This window comes from Mirounga angustirostris, unplaced genomic scaffold (assembly GCF_029215605.1).
Source record: "Mirounga angustirostris isolate CCGP_5_RB_7025 unplaced genomic scaffold, mMirAng1.0.hap1 SCAF_1, whole genome shotgun sequence".
Classification (NCBI taxonomy): domain Eukaryota; kingdom Metazoa; phylum Chordata; class Mammalia; order Carnivora; family Phocidae; genus Mirounga; species Mirounga angustirostris.
In genome coordinates, this window is record NW_026991709.1 from 150,502,232 (window position 1) to 150,525,069 (window position 22,838).

General features: G+C 45.8%; 1 protein-coding gene across 2 annotated transcripts in view; it reads left to right on the plus strand.

The window, feature by feature from the left end:
• Positions 1 to 22,838, plus strand: part of TRANK1 (tetratricopeptide repeat and ankyrin repeat containing 1) — an 81,813-nt gene that overhangs the window by 31,496 nt on the left and 27,479 nt on the right. For both annotated transcript variants that reach the window (XM_045904068.2, XM_064590281.1), the window contains 7 exons: positions 4,039 to 4,200; positions 6,231 to 6,485; positions 8,240 to 8,416; positions 8,846 to 11,761; positions 16,457 to 16,656; positions 16,965 to 17,102; positions 21,396 to 21,542. In XM_045904068.2, the coding sequence (XP_045760024.1) occupies positions 4,039 to 4,200; positions 6,231 to 6,485; positions 8,240 to 8,416; positions 8,846 to 11,761; positions 16,457 to 16,656; positions 16,965 to 17,102; positions 21,396 to 21,542 (3,995 nt within the window). The remainder of the gene's footprint in view (positions 1 to 4,038; positions 4,201 to 6,230; positions 6,486 to 8,239; positions 8,417 to 8,845; positions 11,762 to 16,456; positions 16,657 to 16,964; positions 17,103 to 21,395; positions 21,543 to 22,838) is intronic.

Consider the following 22,838-nt stretch of genomic DNA (forward strand, 5'->3'; position numbering starts at 1 on the left):
CGATCCCGGGACTCTGGGATCATGACCTGAGCCGAAGGCAGTTGCTTAACCAACTGAGCCACCCAGGCGCCCTGGAGCTTCCCATTGTTAACAGGAACCATTTGGGAGCCTGTTAAAATGCAGATTTTGATTTAGCAGGTTCAGGGCAGGACCTGAGATTCTGCAGTTCTTGCAAAGTACCAGGGGAAGCCAGAGCCCACTTGGAGGAACAAGGCTTTACCTCTAAGTAGTCAGGACTGTATACAGCAGTCCCCCTTTATCTGCAGGGGATACTTCCAAGCCTCCCAGTGGATGCCTGAAACCGTGGATAGTACTGAACCTTGTATGTACTGTTTTTTCCTATACATACATCCCATCAGGTTTGATTTATAAATTATGCCCAGTGGGAGATTAACAACAACTCATAATAAAATAGAACAATTATAACAATCTGCAGTAATAAAGGTTATGTGAATGTTGTCTCTCTCTCTCTCAAAATACCTGACTATACTGTACTCACACTTCTTGTGATGATAATGGGATGATAAAACGCCTGCCTGGTCAGGTGAAATGAGAATGATGTAGGCACTGTGACAGAGCATTAGGCTACTACTGACCTTTTTTTTTTTTCCGGATTTATTTATTTATTATTTTAGAGAGAGAGAGCATGGGGGGAGGGGCAGAGAGAGAGGGAGAGAGAGAATCTCAAGCAGATTCTGTGCTGAGTGCAGAGCCCGGCGCAGGGCTCGATCCCACAACCCTGAGATCATGACCTGAGCCGAAACCAAGAGTCGGAGGCTTAACCGACTGAGCCACCGAGGCACCCGTACTACTGACCTTCTGACGATTTGTCATAAGGAGGATCATCTGCTTCTGGACTGCGGTTGACTGGGTGACCGCGGTGGAAAATGAACTCTTAACTGCTTTTACCTGCCTCTCACGGCCACCACTAGGTGGCAGCACACCTACCTCTCTGGCCGCTGTCGATTCTCTCTTCTCAGGACCAAGAACAGGATTGGAGCCTTCCTTCTCCTCAGGGTTTGTAATCTGTGATTCACTCAGAGTGAGAACCATTCCAGGCCTCCGAGGCCTTCTCTCTGCTGCTCCAGTGGGAGCTGGCTGCTTTCTGCTCTGTGCTCATGCAGGCACCTCGGACACAGCACTCAGAGGACCCTGGAACCTTCTCTCTGTGTTGGTGTTCCCTACGGATGGGACACAGAGGCCCTGGTTCGTCCTCTTACCATCCCTCAGCACCAAAGACGGTGCCCTGTTTTCAGTAAATGCAGGCATCTGGAATCGACCTAAAGGATGCTCATGATACTTTTTCCTTACTATAAATGCAATGTTTTCTTTAAAATTACAAAATATAGAAAAGGAAAACAAGAAAACATGAATTCTCCATAAACTCACCTGCCCCCCCCCCCCAAATTAATATATTTGTGATTTGGTCATTTAGTCGTATTCCATGCTTTCATAATTAATACATTTTTCTTTTTTTTTTTATAAAAAATGAAATGGGGACATAAATTTGAATTGATAAAATGTGTGTACTAAAACTTAATCAGTTTTGCCTTTTTTAGCTTGAAAGAAAAATTTCAGGCTAGGGCAAAATCTCTTTTTGAAATGATTTATTTCTGTTTTCTAACACTTCTGAGCACTGTTGCAATTTCAGAAGATCTCTTTGTTTTAATTTTTAATTTCAAATCTGCTTATGTATTTACTAAATATCACTGTAGAAAATTTGTAAAAACATAGTTTTATGTAAAAAGAAAAATTTATTGTGATTATACTTTGGCATATTTTATCCAGTCTTTTTGTTGGTGTTGTTCAGCACTTACGTAATCATCTTTTGAAAAGCAATCTGTGATTATAATATACAAGCAACTTTATATTCTGATGTTTCTTTTGTCTCTTACTAAGCTTATAGAAAATTTAGAAAAAAACTAGACAAATTCAGAGTAATAAATAAGTCACCCACATCTACCCAGGGGTACCTTTGCCAGCACCTTTCCTTCTATGTGTCTTTACATTGTTAGTATCATTCTCTGGTTTCTTTCCTGACATGTGGAACTTTCTCTGACCCATTGCTTAACTATTCTGAACCACACAGCCGTGCATTTATTATACAACTGCATCTAATTATACTGGCCATCTTAGTCTATTTCTGTTCAGTGTCAAGTGACTTTTATACTAATTTCCCTAGTGGAAGAATGTTGTTCTAGAAAAGATTTTAATGGCATGAGGCTGGGGGACAAGTAACACATGATAGTGAAGGAAGTTGCTCCTTTTCCAAGGATCCTGTTTCTCTGTAATGTGAGCTTTCACCATTTCTGTGTGTTCATAGGTATTTTAGGATGAAGGTGGGAGGGCCAAGTCCCTGTCAGAGCACATAGATGTTTTCTGGGCTTCCAGCTGAGGTGATGTAGGTCTTCCTTTGCTAAGTGGTTTCCATTTCTTTTTCTCTGGAGGATGGTGCTAAAGTGGGTCTTGCTTCTCTCTGGCACCTGAAGGTCTCTTGAGTAGAGGGCAATGAGCCCCTGAAGTCGGTGTGTGTATGTGTGTGTTTCTTGTGTTCTGACTTGATTTGTTGAAAGGTGACCCAGGTGTGCATCAGAAGGCACAGCAGATAATGTTGGAGCTCTGCTTGGATCCCCTGGATCCCTTTCACCATTTGTGTGCCCCTCGACGTGGGGGTGCCTTGACTTTGGGAAGCTAGCACCTAAGGCTTCCTCTCAAGGAGAACAGCGTATGGAGCCACTTTTGCTGGGGCTCCTTTAAACTAGAAGTGCCTGAGGACTTACATCCTCCCAGGGCAGCCTATAGCCAGTGATAGATCGAGGTGAGAATTTGAAAGCCCGTCTTCCTGGCCTTGGATGGGGATAGCTGTGAGGGGTACTCTCACTCCAGAGCTCCCCTGGGGGATCAGGCAAGGCCACCTGGCTTCCTTCTGGCCCCTAATCTGCTTCCCACCCGTCACCTCCTTCGTGAATTACTTGCACACAAATCCTTGACCCAGGGCCTACTGCTGGGAAACCTGATGAAGGTAGGATGTTTTTCATTTTTTTTCGCATTTTCAAATAGTCCATCTCTTTTAAAGTGTTCCTACTTCGTTGGAACACGACATTGAACCTTTTGTTCATTTCTGCACAGTGTGACAGCACCTAATGCTATGGGCCGGGCCCTTTTCATTGGGTGTGAAAGCACGTCCAGTTTTGCTCCCTGATGTGCTCAGTAATATTCTATTTTAAGCGAGAGTGCTTTTTGAGTGTATCACCTGATAGCAAATAAAACATTTGCCCATTTCAACATTCTGTCAGGGGGGGTTTTCTAATCATGGCTACTTTCTCAAATAAACTGAACTAAGGGGATATTGTCTTCCCTTCTTTGGCCAGAGAGGTGGCTCCTTCTTCTCGGGTTTTTCTGCTGGCCAGTGAGACGCGTGGGTGGCTGGCATGTGGTGCTAAGCCCTCCTGTTTCTGTCACTTCCCTCAACTCTTATGTTAGTTATCTATTGCTGTGTAACAGACTGCTCCCAAATTTAGTCGCTTTAAACAACAAGCATTTATTTCGCTCGTGACCCTGCAGGCCAGCAGTTTAGGCTGGGTTGTTCTCATAGCTTTAACTGAATTCCTCCCAGAGGCTGTGGTCTTGCTGATCTTGGCCAGGCTCTTTCACATCTATGGACCCTCAGTTTGGACAACCGGACTGATTCCTCTTTGTTCTATGCTGTCTCTTGTCCCCCTGAAGTCGAGACTGGACCTGTTCACTTGGCAGAGGCCAGGGTCTCAAGAGAGTGAATAGAACTAAGCCAGGCCTCTTGAGGCCCCACCTTAGAACCAGGACAAAAATCACACTGCATTCTATTGGTCATACCAAGTCTGGAAGCCAGGCTGGAATCCAGGGTGGGGAAGAGAATAGGCTCCACCTCTTGATGGAAGGAGACCCAAAGTCATGGGGCAAACAAGGGGCTCCGCGGAAGGGTGGCAAACCGGGGTAACTTTTGCAATCTCCCTCAGCTGTGATCTCTGTATTCGGAGGCATCATGTGCTTGTTTTGCAGGACTGAACAATGGTGACGGACCTGTTAGTGAGACCGACATTTTCCGGAAGGCCTCTGAGCAGCTGGTGAAGTACATGAACTCAGGAAGCCGGCTACTGCCTAAAAACTTTCTGAAGCAAGAAGTCGTTCAGAGGTTCTTGCGCCTTCTTTCTTCTCTGCAAGGTAACTTTCCTCACAACATTTAGTTGTGCCAAAGATGACTTATGCCTATTAGAACTCTTTTCTGACATCTTTTTTTTTTTAAAGATTTTTTATTTATTTGCGAGAGAGAGAATGAGAGACAGAGAGCATGAGAGGGAGGAGGGTCAGAGGGAGAAGCAGACTCCCCACCGAGCAGGGAGCCCAATGCGGGACTCGATCCTGGGACTCCAGGATCATGACCTGAGCCGAAGGCAGTCGCTTAACCGACTGAGCCACCCAGGCGCCCCTCTTTTCTGACATCTTTAAAACAATTAATTAAAAGCATGAAAGTGATGAGCTATGTGTGAAACATTCAAATAGCACAGAACGTTATTCAGCAGAAAGTCCGTATCATCCACCCTGAACATTAGTACCTAAGTCCCATCCCCAGTGTCAGTCTCTGTGTCTGGTTTTTCATGTATCCTGCTAGAAGTACTTTTGCCTATACGATCCCTTTTTATTTTATTTATTTATTTATTTATTTATTATTTTTTAATTTTTTTTTAAGATTTTGTTTATTTGACAGAGAAAGACACAGCAAGAGAGGGAACACAAGCAGGGGGGAGTCGGAGAGGGAGAAGCAGGCTTCCTGCAGAGCGGGGAGCCCGATGCGGGGCTGGATCCCAGGACCCTGGAACCATGACCTGAGCCGAAGGCAGACGCTTAACGACTGAGCCACCCAGGCGCCCCTATACGATCCCTTTTTAAATATCCCGGGGGCGCCTGGGTGGCTCAGTCGTTAAGCGTCTGCCTTCGGCTCAGGTCATGGTTCCAGGGTCCTGGGATCCAGCCCCGCATCGGGCTCCCCGCTCTGCAGGAAGCCTGCTTCTCCCTCTCCGACTCCCCCCTGCTTGTGTTCCCTCTCTCGCTGTGTCTTTCTCTGTCAAATAAATAAATAAAAATAAAATAAAAATAAATACCCCGGATATTTCTTTCTTCCCTAGATATTGGCTAATGTTGGTATATAAGGTTATTGTGGAATTGAATGTTAATTTTTTTTTCATTGTGGGGAAATCAGGAAAGTTCTAGAAAAGGACTTCAGATGACACATTTTAGGTAATTAGGGAAGATTCTAGAAACCCTAAGTAGGTGAAATTTAGTATTTTTTAGGTTGGCAGTCAGCATGGACACGTTCAAAGGGTTGAGATTTCTTAATTTTCCAGAGAATGAGGGAAGGGGTGGCCAGTGGAACAAAAATGCTCTTCAGGGGATGCAGCAGATCTTAGTGTTTAAGGCTTGGAGTTTTACATTTTCATCTTAATTCTACCACTTAGCAGATCTGTGACCCTGGGCCAATTATTTAACTTCTTAAGTGTCCGTTCCTTCACTCCTGCATTAACTAGGGTACTAATCTGCTGAGATGATGGATGTCGAGCACTTAGTCCAGGGTCCTGCACACAGAATTGTTTTTCTTGTTTTCAAGTTAAATATTAAATATTAAAATGAATATTCGTGTTAGAAATCCTGGAGAATGGTGGGAAGCAAAAACTAGCAAATGCAAATTAAATTGCTCTTATTTAGGTTAACTCTTGATTTCTTTCCTTCTCTTTCTTCCTGCTTTCTTACTGGTAGGGTTGCCAGACAAGTTATAGAATGCTCTTAGCTCTTAACTTTTTAATTATTCTATAGTGTCTCCCTGTATTTTAGTGCTCCTTAAGCAGAACACTCTTAATATTATGCAAAACTTAAGCTGGGCTCTTGCCCTTCTGATCTCAGTAGAATGCCCTGACTCACGTAATCTCCAAGACAGTCAGTTCTGCTCTCCTGGGCCAGGCTCTACTCCCCTTAAAATATTTCTGACCTTCCCAAGAAGGTCACACCTCCAGTGCTTATACTGACAATTACGAGTGGTTGAGTACTGCCCAAAGTAATTACTTGCTTATATTTCCCCCAGAGGTTAAAAATACCGACGGATAATTCTTGTTAATTATGCCTAAATGTGTTGGGTGGTATCTGGGGGCAGGAGTCATATGAACCTTTTTGGGAGTGTGGTGTATTCTTATTTTTGAAAGAAATTCCTCCTGACCTGGTCTGTGACATTAACCATGACTGCGCCAACACCTTCATCAAGTTTTTACTGGAGAAACAGAAATGGCCGGAAGTGCTTCTGTTGCTGACCCGCAAAGTAAGCGGGGAGCCACCGCTGGGAGACTGCCTCATCAAGGGCTGCAACTTCTCAGACCTTGACCTCTGCGCTGTCATCCCCCGCCTCAGCGCCTGGGACCCTCGGAGGATGCAGCTCCTGGGCTGCCTCATCGACAGTGGAGGTGAGAATGCTCATGATGGACACTGGGGACTTGTCCCTTGGGACACCACTGGTACCAGGTCTTTCACTTGACTTTGGAGACTCCTTTAAATTCTGGCCCATTCTCTTCCTCCATAGCTTCTCATTTTGCAACAGCGACCAGGTTAATGCCGTTAGTGGGTGCTGGCCTTGTAGGAATTCTGCGTCTTTGTGAACTCTATTCACCTCTGTTGTCTTTTCTTCTGCCTTGTGTGAGAGACCTCAGGTGCGTGCAGGGGGGCCCTTGGCCCCGGTTGTGGCGCACAGGGTCCTTTCCTCACGACTGCCAGCTGGACTTTTCCCTGCACCCAGTATGCTGCGTGAGTCCCTGTCAGCTCTCCAGCATTCTTTTCTAATCGGTGGATTAGGATTTGAGGTGCTTCTTTGTAAAGAAACAGCCGAATAATTGGTGGGTGGATACATCTACTGCTGTAATCAGTGCAATCACACTTGGCTGGATGTATGTCTGGAGACAGCCAGCATCTTGCTGGATTGCGTTTTTTTTTTAATTTATTTTGTAAAGGTTTAATTTATTTATTTGAGAGAGACCGAGAGCATGAGAGGAGGGAAGAGCAGAGGGAGAGGGAGAAGCAGACTCCAGCAGGGGAGCCCAGTGTGGCACTCGATCCTAGGATGGCGAGGTCATGGCCTGAGCCAAAGACAGACGCTTAACTGACTGAGCCACCCAGGTGCTCTGGATTGGGTTTTATTTTAAATGCACCAGCCTCCTCCTGCCCCCAATTCCCACCCCCCTACTAATGCCACTACTGGTTGTGTGGCCTTGGGCATGCTCTATCTGCCTCCGTGTCCTTGTTTATAAAATGGGAACGTTAACAGTCCTCTTTTTCAGGGCTGTTTTGAATGTTAAATGAGCTCACGCATGCAGGTTCTTGGAAGAGCAGTGCGGCTGACCTGCTTGCTCGGCTGTTCAAGAGGGAATGTCCTTTATTGGTCCTTTGCTCTCAAAGCGCCATACAAAGCCTTTGGGCATTGGCTGTTCCCCACAGGTTCCAAGAGGTCGATGGAATGCCTCCTATAGTTTATTTCTTCAAAACCATTCCTCGAGTGGAATGTTACTACCTTTGCCTGGAAACTGCGGCGGTCATGGGCTTCCTATTTTATTCCTGAGTCAGCCAGTGCTTACGAAGCGCCTCCCTGGAATTGGTTGCTGGGGACCAGGGACAAAGTGAAAGTGTGGCTGCTGCGTGGGGGTGTGTGGATCGCAGGGGTGCAGGTCAGGGAGACTGCGGTGCAGAGGGGAGGCGTGGACCGAGCTAAAGGGAAGCTGATGTTAGGGGTGGAGAGGTGTCAGGGAAGATGCCATTTGAGGGTAGATGGGCATCCTCAGGAAGAAGCGTCATAGAAGCAACGGACGTAGGAAGCCATGCTCATATCCCCATCACCGACTATGTATCAGGTAGGGTGTTAGGCAGCCACTGGGGTTTCCGTTGTTCCGGGCCCCGTCCACACTCCCGGGCAGGGCTGAAGATGGGGCCCTGGGACACGAAGGGGAGCAGGAGAGTGGGGAGAGGCACAGCCCATGAATGGGACACTGGAAGGAGTTGGGCTTTCACTCTGAGGGCTCTGGGAAGCCTTCGCCTCAGAAGTCGGGTCAGCATCAGCTCTTCCCTTGGAGTATAAGGCAGACGTGGTCCCTCCTCCTCAGGTGAGCCAGGTGGTCACTTGGCACAGGGTACATCCCTCATGGGGATGCGCCTTTCTCCTCTGCCTCCTCAGCCTTGCCCGAGGGTCTCCACGACAGCCAGGAGACGCCGCTTGTCATGTGCCTGAAACATGAGGACTTCGAGCTGGCGTTTCTTCTCTTGACCAAGGGTGCAGACCCCCGCAGTATCTCCCTCACGGAAGGGGATACTCCTTTGCATGCAGCACTCCACATCTTTTTAGACATCAAAGGTAGGCCTTTATTTTTTAAGCAGTCTTTTCTTTGAAGAGGAAGCTGGATATTAGAACTGATGCTATGCTTTTTCATCTTTCCTATTGGGAAAACCAACGATCTGAAAAAGGACTGTTTCTTGGTCAGGCCCACCCATTATCTTCTGGCCCCTCACCCACAGCTGGATGAGAAGGAGCAACCATCATGGTGAATGGTCAGCGTGGGTTGATTGAGGAGGATTCTTAAGTTTCAAAGTTGGCTGTCCTCCAGATGTGGCCAGATATCCCTTGGGAGCAAACTATCCCTGGTTTTCAACCACTGGCTTACCAAGTGCTTGGGGAGGTGTGGCGTTCTGAGATGCCCCTGGCTGGCATCTCTCCAGATCCAGGGGTCTCTGTTCCCTGGGAAGAGCGGCTCAGCACTCAAAGCGTTTTGTTTATGTCTTTCAGCTGACATCGGTTTTAACTTCCTCAGCTACCTGTTGGATCTCTTCTGGTCCAACCCCACTGAATTTTGCTACCTCAACCCCAACAGCCAGGACAGCAATGGGAACACGCTGATGCACATCATCTTCCAGAAGGGCATGCTGAAGCGCATGAAGAAGCTGATAGACCTGCTGGTGAAGTTTGACATCAACTTGAACTTGAAGAACAAAGAAGGCAAAGATGCGAGGCACCGGATTAAGAAGAATGATGCTCTGCTCTTGACCTGGAACAAAGCTGTGATGGAGAACAAGCGGAGGAACCGGCAGGACTTTGCTGCCCACCCGGGGAAGCTCCCGAGGCCCACTGCCTCTGGTCACATGTCTCAGCTCAAGTTCCAGGGTTCATCCAAGTCACTGCCGTGCAGCGTCCCTGCCAGGACCCTGCCTGAAGGAACCATGGTTCCCGACAGCTGGGAGACTCTCCCGGATGCCCAGGCGATGAGGCAGGAGCCTGGAGCTGTCAGGCCCTGCTCTCTGAGAGACCGCCTGGTGCAGGACATCATGGGTTTAATTCAGCAGGTTGAATTGGATACGTCCCTCTCTGAGGACTGTCCTCAGGACTCCGAGCCTCTGGAGACAGGCGTTGGTACAGAAGTAAAGAAGAACGAGCTCCAGCGAGCCCTGGGGCCTCAAGGCTCTGACTCTAGTGGGAACAACCACAGCGTCCTTGAGGCAGGGGATGGATGTGCTCAGGCAGGCCTCGTGGCCTCGCAGCTCATTCCTGCTGGCCACAGAGGGAGTGAGGGCAGCGATGATCCGGACAGCTGGAACACGCAGGACATCGAGGCCTGCCTCCAGGACTTTGAGAACATGACGTGGGAGATCGAGTGCACTTCGGAAATGCTGAAAAAGCTGTCCAGCAAGGTCATGACGAAGGTCATGAAGAAGAAAATCATCTTAGCTATCCAGCAGCTGGGGAATGGTGAGTGGACGCAGGGCCTGCAGAAGCGGCTGAAGCACCTGAAGGGAAGCATCCGGCTCTTCGAGGCCAAGCTGGACAAGGGGGCCCGAATGCTGTGGGAGCTGGCCATTGACTTCTCCCCTCGATGCAGTGAGAACCCAGAGAAGATCATCGCTGCCACAGAGCGGAACCTGCACAGCCCAGAGAAGTCGGGTCGGGTCTACACAGAAATCATTCGGATCTGGGACATTGTCTTGGACCACTGCAAGCTGTCGGACTCCATCAGCGCCATCTGTAGTGCCTACAACCGGGGCCAGTCCTGTGTCCTGCGGAAGAAGCTGAAGGGCATCCACCAAGGCCAGATGTCAGCCAACGTGAAGGTCCAAAAGCGCATACCCCGCTTCTACGTGGAGGACACGGAGGCCGAGAATAGCTGGGAGCACGTGAACCCCGAGTATTTCCCACCGGCCAGCGCGGTGGAGACGGAGTATAACATCATGAAGTTCCACAGCTTTAGCAACAGCATGGCCTCCAACATCCTCAACGACACAACAGCGACGGTGGAGTACCCCTTCAGGGTGGGTGAGCTGGAGTATGCCGTGATCGACCTCAACCCCAGGCCACTGGAGCCCATCATCCTCATTGGGCGGAGCGGCACTGGGAAGACAACTTGCTGCTTGTATAGGCTGTGGAAGAAATTCCACATTTACTGGGAGAAGGCTGAGAAGGCAGGAAGCCCGTTGCTGACCAAGCAGTTGTGGATGAAGAGAAGGTTGGAAGTGGAACCCGGAAAGGAAGGTCCCCAGACGGAGGAAGAGGACAAGGAGGAGGAAGAGGACAAGGAGGAAGAGGAAGGTTCCATGGAAGCAGAAACAGCGGACAGCATAGATGAGGAGCAGGATAGCGAAGCCTGTGCAGGGGGATCCAGTGGGGAGCCCGGGGAGCCAGGCCAGGCGGTGGAAGTGTGCGCCACAGAGCATCCCCACCAGCTGGAGCATTTACATCAGATCTTTGTGACCAAGAACCATGTCCTGTGCCAGGAGGTGCAGAGGAATTTCACTGAGCTTTCCAAGTCTACCAAGGCCACCAGTCACTACAAACCACTGGAACCCAATGTCCACAAACTTCAGGACTTAAGGGATGAGAACTTTCCTCTCTTTGTCACTTCCAAGCAGCTGCTTCTCCTGCTTGATGCTTCTCTGCCCAAACCATTTTTTCTGAGAAATGAAGATGGCAGCTTGAAAAGAGCCATCGTGGGATGGTCCAACCAGGAAGAGTTGACCATCCCCAATTGGCAAGAGGATGAGGAGGAGGCCGAGGCAGATGGGGACAATGGCGAGGAGGATAAAGCTGCAGAAACACGTACGTGTGACAGTGACCCCCGGGTGTATGTGACATTTGAGGTGTTCACCAATGAAATATGGCCCAAAATGATCAAAGGGAAAACCTCCTACAACCCTGCACTGATTTGGAAAGAAATAAAATCTTTTCTGAAGGGGTCTTTTGAGGCCCTCAGCTGCCCCCAGGGGAGGCTCACAGAAGAAGCGTATAAGAAATTAGGGAGGAAGCGGTCCCCCAATTTCAAGGAAGACCGGAGCGAGATCTACAGTCTCTTCTGCCTGTACCAGCAGATCAGGTCTCAGAAAGGTTATTTCGACGAAGAAGATGTTCTATATAACCTGTCCCAGAGGCTGTCAAAGCTCAAGGTGCTCCCGTGGTCCATCCATGAGCTCTATGGCGATGAGATTCAGGACTTCACCCAAGCCGAGCTGACACTGCTGATGAAATGCATCAATGACCCCAACGCCATGTTCCTCACGGGGGACACGGCCCAGAGCATCATGAAGGGCGTGGCCTTCCGCTTCAGTGACCTGCGCTCTCTGTTCCACTATGCCAGTAGAAACACCGTGGACAAGCAGTGTGCCGTCCGGAAGCCCAAGAAGATCCACCAGCTGTACCAGAATTACAGGTCCCATTCGGGTATGTCTGGCCTTTGTGCTTGCCTGCAGGGGAGGTGGTTGGCCGTCATCTTGCACTGCTTTGGTTAGGCTTTTGTAGCTGAAGTAAGGAGAGTATGTTGGAGTTTGCTGGGAAATGCACCCATGCACAAGAAGTCTTATGGTTTCTGCCGCTCGTCATTCGTAGATTGGTAATTCAAGCTGTGGTTGAATGGAAATTACATTTTAGGGACCTTGCCATGACATGAAAACATTACAGGGGAACATTTAAACTGCTTTTGTTAAAGCACTTTAGAAGCACATTCTTGGGCCAGTTATAAGTCATTAATTCCCAAAGCAGCTTTTCTCCCGAGGAGAAGCCAAAAAAGAGGCCTAGGGGGTGGTGGGAGATAACACACACTCAGATGCTTTTAACTTGAACCTCAGTTGTGCCCCTTCTCTGGGCCAGGCGTGATGCTAGGCAGCCGATGTAGACCACCCCTACTTCATCCTCACAACGACCCTGCCAGGTAGGCAGCCTTCCCATTTTACGAAGGACACCAAAGCACAGAGGGTTTGAAAAACACAACATCCATGCCAGAATCCCTCCTTTAGGTTTATAAAGTGCTCACACAGTTCACCTCCTGTGTCCTGCATGTCCATGAACAATATAGAGTATCATTTTACTTTATTTAATGGGATCGTGCCAGACATATCTTTCTGCCACTTTGTATTTCTGCTTCATGTTACATTTTGGGATTCTGCATATTGATGATGCGGAGCTCTAGACCCTGCATTTCTAACTAGTGTTAGCATTCCATTTTAGGGCTGTACCACAGTTTGTTATTCATTTTCCAGTAATGGACATTAGGCTCCTGGCAGTTTTTCACTGTGACATACAATCCTGGAGCGAACCTTCCTGAGCGTCTCTCTGGATCTATGTTATATCCTCTTGCTTTACTCTTGGAATGGGTGTGAAAGGACATCTGGTATAGTTTGAATTTCCATTTTCTTGAGACGTGGCGTCTTTTCGTGTGTTTACCGGCGATTCTGTATTCTTTGAATTGCCTGTTCTCCTTTGTCTACCCTTTTAATGAGTTGTTTTTCTTACTGATTTGTTAAGAATTCTCTATGAATTTTTGCCTTTGCATCCTTTGTTGATTATAAAAATTGCAGAGCTTATCTTTTTAACTTTGTTACAGTAAAGGGGCATATGAGTGATGGTGTTCTTTAGTAGGAAGATACTTTAAAATTTTAACTTATGAATGTTTTCTTTTACGATTTGCTCTTTGGTGTCTTAAGAAATTTTTCTGATCTGGAGTTAGTAAGATATTCTCCTGTATAATTTTCCAATGGTTTTAAATTTTGCTTTTTATATGTAGGCAGGTATTGGGTAATTTGGGTAAATTTAAGTAACTAAATTTAGTCTATCTAAAATGTACATGTGGTGTGACATTGTCTTTATTGAACTAACCCTTCTCTGATCTAATTTTACTTTTTACCATATGGAGAATCTGTGCTGACGCCATTCACTGTTTGGTGCATCCTTCCCTCTGATTTGTAAGGCTGCTCTTCTTGTGTATCTGGGACTCTGTTTCTGGGCTGTTTTGTCTGTCTTGTACTGTTAGCATGATATCACATTTGCCATAGTTATCAGATTCTCTTTTTGTAATGTTGACCGGAATTTCATTGAATTTATTGCTCTTTGGGAAGAATTCACATCTTTACATCATCGGGATTTCTGAACCATGACCTGGGCATTTTTCTCTATTCAGGTCTTCTTTTAGTGCCTGAAATAATATTTTATAATTTTCCCCAGACATTTTACACAGCTGTTAGATTTATCCTAGGGATCTTATACTTTTTGTTACTATCACGGCTGCCTCTTTTTCTTTTCTTTTTTTTTTTTTACATTTTCTATCAGTTATTACTGGTATAGAGGAATGCTGTTGGTTTTTATATGTTGATCTGGTCAATCTAACAATCATACTGAACATTCTAACTTTTAGATTTTGGCATTTTTCTGCAGGTAAGGGCAGTCTTTATCTTCTTTTCTATATTTATCATTCATTTTTTCCTGCTATATTTCATTGGCTAGGGCCTTAAGCAGAAGCTTTAACAGGCATCTGTGTGTTATTTCTGAAGTTAATGGGAATATTTTTAATATTTTATCATTTAAGTCTGATGTTTATTGTAGGGTTTGATAGATGCTCTTTTTCTAGATGCAGCTCAGGTAGGCTGTGGTTTGGTGGAAAGAGAAAATACATGCATACCACACACACACACACACGGACGCGCGCGCGTTGTAAAATGAGATTAAAATTCTGATTTATTTAGCCAAGGAGTCAGAAAATGATTAGAAGGCAGGTGGCCTCCTAGAGTGTAGCTGCACCACACAAACTCAGCCCAGCTTGCCAGGGCTCTGGAAGTCCTCCCTGAGGTCGCATTTGAAAAAAAATCACAGGAGCTGGCTGGGTCTGAGCAGTTCAACTTCTTGTTCTTCTGTGGTCTTATACCTGGGACTCAGATTGTGTAGTAATTTATTCTCTTAATAGGAAATGGAGCCCTGGCCCTCGTTCCTCTGTTCAGGAGACATTTCCTGAGTTCCTCCCCTGCTTGGCACTGTGTGTGGTACAGAATTCTTTCTGTCCTCAGGAAGTGGCTCCAGTTTTCTGTTGTTGGACCCAGTAGAAGGATCTGGCATGAGTGGTTGAATGAGCCCCTCATTCTGATTGACCCTCTGGTTCAGTGCCACTGGTCTGGGGCCAGCAACCTTTCTGATTGGCAAAACAGAGCATGGCCGAAGGGCTGTTCCTGGGAGTGATTTTGATGTTTCTGCTAAGTAAGCCGTTAGGACAGTGGCTACATAAACCCCATGTTGGAACGGAGAAGATTGTGTGTATATGTTTCTGTGTATAGAGCCAGAAAAAGCCCCAATCATATGTACTAGATTTTAGGGACTTTATAAAACACATAAAATGTTAAAAAAAAATCACAAGCAACCTGTAAGTCCACTCACTGCAGACGTTTTGTTTCATTTCCTTTTGATCTTTTTTCCTTATAGACATTAAATGCATGTATCATACACACTGTAGTTATTGATCATGTAGTGAATATATACTGTTTAGTGAATATTTTCCCTTATGTTTTTTTCTTTTTTTAAAAATGGAGATTCACGTAGCGTAACATTCACCCACTTAAAATATACAGTGTAGTGGTTTTAATATATTCACAAGGCTGTGCAGCCATTACCACTACCTGATTCCAGAACATTTTCATCACCCCAAAAAGAAACCCTATACCATTAGCAGTCACTCCTCATTCTCCCTCACCCCTGCCCCTCTGGGAACCACTAATCTACTTTCTGTCTCTATGGATTTGCCTATTCTGGACATTTCATGTAATAGGAATCATACAATATGTGGCCTTTTGTGTCTGGCTAAGTTATTAGCATAATGTTTTCAAGGTTCCACCATGGTGTAGGATGTGTCAGAGTTTCATTCCTTTTTATGGTGGAACCATCTTTTATTCTTTGCGTAGGCTCATTTAAAAATTATTTATCTAGTTTCTCTAAAGGGGCATTTCAGTGGATTCCCATTTATCACTGCAATCAACACTTCTGTGCCCTTTTCTGATTCTCCCATTAATGTACATCTCTGGCCTTTGCTAGCTTTTAAAGAGGAGGGAGCCCCAGTAGCAGCTGATTTGCTTAGATTCGGCAGTTTCCACTGTGCTCCCGACTGTATACATCTAATACTATTACTACTGGGAAGTAAAATTTCTCCTTATTATTTGGTAATAGCAGTGGGGACATGTTTGCCCATTTCATGGTGTTCTGCCAAGAACACGGTATTCTACCTGCTGTCAGGCAAAGGGCACGTGGCACAAAGTGAACCATGGAGAAGACCCAGGATGATCTGTGTTCAATTCAGCTTCAAATCCTGTCATGTGGAGGTTTTTACTAACTTCTTAGACCTTGGAGTCTCTGCTTGTAAGGGTGGGATTGTCTAGTCTATGTCCCTGGGCAGTCCTAACGATTAAATGGGATATTTTTATGAAGGTGCCTGTCTTGTGGTAGTGTTCATTCATCTTGACTGGCAATGTTACTCAGAGCTTAGATAAGCAAGGGGACCCAGGGAGAAAGCTCTTCACAAAAGCCTTTCTCCAGTTCTACCTTTTTTCTTAGAATAGTCCTCTCGGCTGGGTATAAACCTGGTGGGGAGGGGATGGCGGCCTTGGTTGCTGCCCCCACCTAACATTCAGCCCTGCTGTTACCATGACAACGTCTCTACGGCTCCAAGCTCCAATGAGAGGGTCCGAATAATTTTTGTTCCCTTACCATCCATGCCAGCCGCTTATATTAGCTTTCTAACAGCTCTAATTGTTTATATTGCTGCCTTGATTTTTCTTTATGAGGTAATTTTTTCTAATATGAGTATAGGTCAGGAACGAGATCCAACAGAACCTTCTTAGCAACGCATCTCTGCCTTCATCCCCTGTACTGGGAGTAATATCACGCAGGGGCAAAGTGATAATCTAATGGGCACTAGAAACTGACTTGCAATTATCCATACTATCAGGACCAATATTGCTTCTCAAGAAAAAAAGCCAAAGCCCAAATAAAAAAACCAAACAAAGCACAAAAGCGCACACACACACACACACAAAACAAAAACCCCATAGCCATGTTGTTGTCGTGTTGCTCCATATCTGACATGTGTTTTCTGTTTTACCTCAGGGATCCTCAATCTGGCATCTGGGGTGGTGGATTTACTTCAGTTCTATTTCCCGGAATCTTTTGATCGCCTTCCCAGGGACTCTGGCCTCTTTGGTGGTCCCAGACCAACTGTCCTGGAGTCTTGCAGTGTGAGCGACTTGGCAATTTTGCTACGAGGGAACAAAAGGAAAACCCAGCCTATTGAATTTGGAGCCCATCAGGTGAGCTTCTTGGGATTGCATGTCGTGAAAATCAAAGGCAGTTTGCAGTTGGAGAAGGTTTGGGAGGCCGAATTATTCCACAGCATAGAGTTCAATAGCTCCTCTGCCAGAATAGGTCAATTTCAGATCTGGGTGAAGGAGCAATTGTTAATACTTCAGCTAGCCTGGTTGACCAAATCCAGACCGGCCACTTCTTTTTAAAGATGTTACCTGCCTCCCACAGAAATGGACTGAGCTTTGCAAGATCCCTCTTTGTAGAATTTGATGTTTTCTCTTTCCTACTTCCTTCTTCTTTCCTTCTCCCCCAGGTAATCCTTGTAGCTAATGAAATGGCAAAGGAGAAAATTCCAGAAGAGCTGGGGTTAGCCCTTGTGCTAACCGTGTATGAAGCGAAAGGTTTAGAATTTGACGATGTCCTCCTTTACAACTTTTTTACTGACTCTGAGGTATGTTATGCTGAATTTTTTTCACGCTATGCATGCATATATGTATGAGCTACACTTCCTCTCTGGGAGAGAGAACATGGAGCTGAGTAGAAGTGAGTTTCTCACAGGTACCTCTTTCTGTTCTGGAGCATCATCCATTCGGTGTGGGCTTTGTGTCCTTGGATATGGGTTTTGTCGATGGCTGTGGGTGGTTTCCCAGTGTGTCATGGGCTGGTTCTCCCGTGCCCTGCCCTGCTCTCTCTTTCTTCTGAATGCCTGGTACCCGAGTGCCAGCTTCCAGTGTTCACTAGCTCCTTGACTCCCAAGGATGCTCCAGTTGGAGTGAGCTCTCAGGAGAGCCTTACAAATGAAGGCAAGGTTAGCAGTGTCCACCCTATGAGGACAGAACTGGGCAAGTTCAGTTCATAGAAAGAGAAAACTCCGGGAAGACAAATGAGGCCTGGTTCCTGGCCACTGGATCAGGTAATGTGGGGGGTGAGGAGAGCTGCCCCGCCTGGGAGCTCCCTTCTGGCATGGCTTCCCCACTGCTTGCAGCCCATGCAGACCATGGCAGTGAAAGAGTCCCTGGATCGACCCCCAGGACCTCCGTGCCAGGCCACCGCTTTGACTTGGTTCCCGAGTCCAAGACCTTGGGATGGTCTTTCTTCCTGAGCTCAGTACATTATGGGTAGAGTCACCAACTCGAGCCACTGGTTTCTTTTTCACCACTGTCTTTCGGTGGGGGCTCAGGCTGGCTGCTGACTGCTGGGGGGTCTCCTCTGGCACTTAGCTGGCTGTGTCCTGGTCCCTGTTGCAGACTTCCCACTGCACATGGTGCATGCTTGAAGGGGCTGTTGTTGTACTGTTAGCTTTGACACCTTAAAATCTGCCCCAGAACTGACTGTTTCAAATGGAGTCCTGAATTTTTTTTTTCTGATCTTTTAAAAAATAGGATTGCCTTGATGATAGCTCTGACTACTATTGCTATGGGTACTTCACGGTTTATAAAGTCCTTTTTCAATGCTTTGTTTCCCTTCATCCTCCACTAGCCCTCTGAGGTTGTATGTATTCTCATTACCCTCATTCTACAGATAAAGCTGAGGGTCATGGAAATTAAGTAAATTGCCCATAGTCATGGTGTAGGTGCCAGAGCCTGGAGACCAACTCAGATGCTTTGAGTTCTCAGTTTCTCAATCTTTCCTCTGTACTCCTTTCCTTTTAAAGCCCCGCATGCAAATTGCCTTCCAGAACCTTCCACGATGAGTATACCATTGCCATACCTTAAGTGCATTCCTTTTCTATTGACTTTTGCTAATGAAATCAGATGCACTCTCATTAACCCTGGAACGATTTTTAATCTCTGAGAACTAACTCTTTTTTCTCATAATACATCCATTGGTCATGGTTGGACTGAGGCTGTGCCGAAAGAGGAAGGGGTAAGACTTTGTTGTTCCTGTCCTTTATTAATTGCTAGTTGTGTGCTTGTGCCAGTAAGAAGCCCGAGGAGCTCTGGACTTACGGATCTGTAACTTGTGGTCACTTCTGTTTGTGGAAGAAAAATCCAGTTATTCTGTCTCACCCTGATCCTGGAAATGGCGAAGGCCCAGATATCTTGACCCTGTGCTCCCAACCAATGGCTCAGTTTGTTGCATAAAATTAAAATAACCACAAATGGAATTTTTTGGTAACATCCACTTCATCCCATGTGCACAGTAAGACTTCTAAAAAGACTCCTGATGTGGTGCTCCTTCTCAGTTCCTAAGGAGTGTCATTATGCATTCCCCCAGCACAAAGCACAGCCTCCATTTATCATCGACAGAGATAAGACCAAAAAACATCTCATTTCTAAATGAGAGGCAATTCTCTAATCAAAGCAGAGGAAAGACAGAGATCACCTAAGTCTTCAATCACCTGGCTCCTCATGTGGGGTTTCCTTCGGGGTGTCTGGCTGCAGGCTGCTGCATAGTAATTGCATTTGACATGGGGGACAGTGGAGAGCTCATCTCTCCACCCCTGGCCTCTTCTTCCACCCCTGGTTTATGTTTCTGGCAAACACACTCTTTGTGCATGTGTGTGGGGGGTGTTATTGTTGTCCTGGTGTGCGATTCTTCTCTTTAGAGGATTTGTTGCTCCCTGTTCAACCACATAGTTGCCAGGGCCATCTTCTGAGATGGGGAAGGGACCAAGGAATGGTTATGCCAAATCCTTCTCTTCTAGGATTTGGCCTCATTTTGGGGAGCAGTAGTCTTTCTCCCAGTCACCCCCAAACTCTCCTCCTGTGGGGACTTAGAAGGGTGCTTGGCATTTACACTCAGCCCCAATGTAAGGACTCCCGGGGGAGTCCTTTCCTTCATACTCCTGGGACAGGAGGGACTTTGAAAACCACAGCTTTTATGGTTCTCACTTAGAGAACAGGCCCCACCAAGGTGACCTTCACAATGATCAGTCCCAATAGAAGAAGCTGGAAGACTTACATACTGCTTCTTTTATTGTCAGAAGTGCTGTAGGCCTGTATTCTTGCCACAAATACACGTACTCCTCAAAGGCTCGGTCTTGAAAGTAAAGTATGTTTTATTCCTGGAAACAGGTTAGTCCTGCACCATACGAGCAGCTTTTCCTTCTCATTCAGCAGTTTTAAAATATGTTGTGCTTCACTAGCCCTTCCAAGATCGGCTGGTCTGCACCTCACACTGTCTGCCAGGAGAGCCTCATAAATGTCAAAACGCTTGTGTCTTTTGCCTGCCTTCCTTGGCCAGCAATTCAGAGTGTGAATGGCTCTACAAAGAGGACGGTCATAAATATGTCCTGAAGGCTTTTTTTTTTTAACTCCCAACTACTTCAATGATTACATGATTTACATCTCTTTTCAGAATATGATGATTAATTCCATAATTGGTTAGTAGCATAACCATCCTTATTTAATAGACAGTGTTTATTTTTTAGTATCAAAATAAATTTAACGTAATAATAATTTGATTAATATTAAATAAATTAGATTGTTTAAAGCATTTAACCTGATACTTATTAGTTTAAGTTATGGGGTGACTTAAGGTCGTGAACTGTATCCACTCCAGGTTTTCATTATTCTTGAGAAGATACATAGGTGGCAAGGAGCACCATTTTATACATGGAAAAGTAAAGGCTGAGGGGAGTTAACTAGCTACTCACAAGATTCAGTAAAGGATGAAATCTGAAATTGCATAGGAATTCTGCCCTCTAAATACTGCATGTATTCTGGGCACTTTAGCTTTACCAGGGTCTGTCGACCATGGTCCCCAGGGCCAAATCCAGCCCACTGTCTACTTTTGTGTGGCCCGTGGGCTAACAGTAGTTTTTACATTTTTAAATGGTTAAAAAAATCGAAGGAAAACAATGTTACGTGACACATGAAAATTACATTAAATTCAATTTTAGTGTTGAAAAATAACGTTTTATTGGGACACACATGCCCATTCATCTACATGATTGACAATGGCTGCTTTTGCATCATAATAACAGAGTTGAGTGGTTGTGAGAGAGACCGCATGGCCCACAAAACCTGAAATATTTATCCTCTGACCCTTTAGAGAAAAAAACTTGCCAACTTCTGGTCTACATAGTCACTATGGTTTTGTGGTTTGAGTTTGGATAAAGGGACACATGGCTAAAATCTCAACTATTTGTCAAGCATTGTATTAGACACTCGACATTGATTATCTCCTTTTATTTCCCAATAAACTTGGGTAGTTCTGTCATCCCCATTTTACAGAGCAGGAAAAGGAGACATGGAGGAAATAAATAAACAATTTTTCTGAGGTCACATAGCTAATGAGTGAAAAAACTGAGATACAAGTATGTTCTGTCTGATCTCAGTGTCCTGTGCACATTATACTCCACAGCTCCTGAATTTTGTTCCATCCCTGGGTGAATAATTTAGTTAGAGAATTTTGTCATATGTCTTAACAGCTGACACTAAGTGGCATCTCTCACACATTGTGAAAGGGCTGAAGGACACTGGGTTCCTCCCTCCATACTGCTTGTGGAAATTCTTTAAGCAAGAAATTTCCTGGATGCTTAGCATTCCTCTTGGAAGTGGGTTTGTGTGCCTGGCTTCTCAGCCATCTTGGCCAAGTGTCTGGGGGAGTTTTCATGGTAGCTTCCCCTTTCCCTGCGTGTGCCACCTGAGGTGCCCCCACCTGAGGCCATAGGATAGCCCCCTCCTTACAGCTGGGCTGAGGGCCCCAAGCCAGGAAAAGGGGGCTTAATTCACCATGAGGCTGTGTGTACAGTTCAAGAGTATATTCTGCTGGTTTTTAATTTGTCATTGTTGTTCAGGCTTACAAGGAATGGAAGATCATTTCTTCATTTACGTCTTCATCATCTGACTCCAGAGAGGAAAACCAACCACTGATTGAAGTGCCCCTGAAGAAACCCAGCTCCTCCCAGCGTCGGTCTCTCACGGTGAATCCAGAAATGTACAAGGTGATTTACTGCCATTTGTCCACATGCTTATTTGACATGGGGGTGGGGAGGGGGGCGGGCAGTAAACAAGGTTTGTATGAGAAGATGAGGCTAAAAATAGAGCCCGGCACTTGACTGGTTTTCTTGTGCATCAGCACTGGGGAGTGGAGGATGGGAGTGGGCATGGCAGGGATCTCAGTGTTGGCAGACGCTCTTTTCTCAGCAGAGAGTGGGGCTTGATGGGTGGGGCACTGACTGAAAGTGAAAGGGGGAGGGTTGTACCTTCTATTCACCTCTGGAATTCAGCTCTCTTCAGAAATTTTGAAGTTGCTGACAGAGAACTCAGACGTGAAGTCCAGGACAATAATTCATGGAGACTTGTATACCAGGCTTGACTATTATGGGGGAGGAAAAAATGTTTCTCTGCCTTTTAAGATTCCTCTAGCTGGTCTAAAAATTAAATTGACATGAAACAGATTAACAGAAGAAAATAAAATTTAGGGGCGCCTGGTTGGCTCAGTTGGTGAAGCCTCTGCCTTTGGCTCAGGTCATGATCCCAGGGTCTTGGTAGGGAGTCTGCTCGGCAGGGAGTCTACTTCTCTCTGTCCCTCTGCTGCACCCCCTGCTTCTGCTTTCTCACTCATGCTCTCTCTCTCAAATAAATACATAAAATCTTTAAAAAAATGTTAAAAAAAAGAAAATAAAATTTAATTATGTATGTACAGGGAATCAACATAAACATGAGATTCCAAAAACAGGCAAAATGAGGTGTATCTGTCATCCTGAACCAAGGAGAAGGGGGTAGGGTTCTAGGGCTTCAAAGGGAAAGAAAGCAATTCACAAGAATATGAAAAATGTTAATGTTTGGTAAGCAGATGTTTGCTGGGCCATCCAGATCAATGGGACACAGAGGAATTCACACAAACAGACTTGCTATGGAGCTCCCTGTTTAGCACCCCTAGTTCATATATACTACAGTTATCTATGGTGATTGCTCCCTTCCTGGAGCAGGTTCTCTGTCTAAATTCTTTTAGGAAGTCAGGGTGAAGGTCAAAGGTTCTTTGTGAACCTTTTGTTTCTTAAAAATAATCGGCCTAAAATAATCCACATGCCAAAGAGATGGAAGTCCACATTTTGGGGTGGCAAATTTTTCTCCACTACGCTGTGAAGGGACCCAGCTTTCCTTTCCCTTCACATCGCAGCTGCCTCACTGAGAATGAGGCTAAAGCTGAGCAGTTCTGCAGAGTTCTTGACTGAGGGAGGTTGATGGAGCCTCGGGAGAGTGAAAATTGAACGAGTAAAACGAAAAACTTTGGG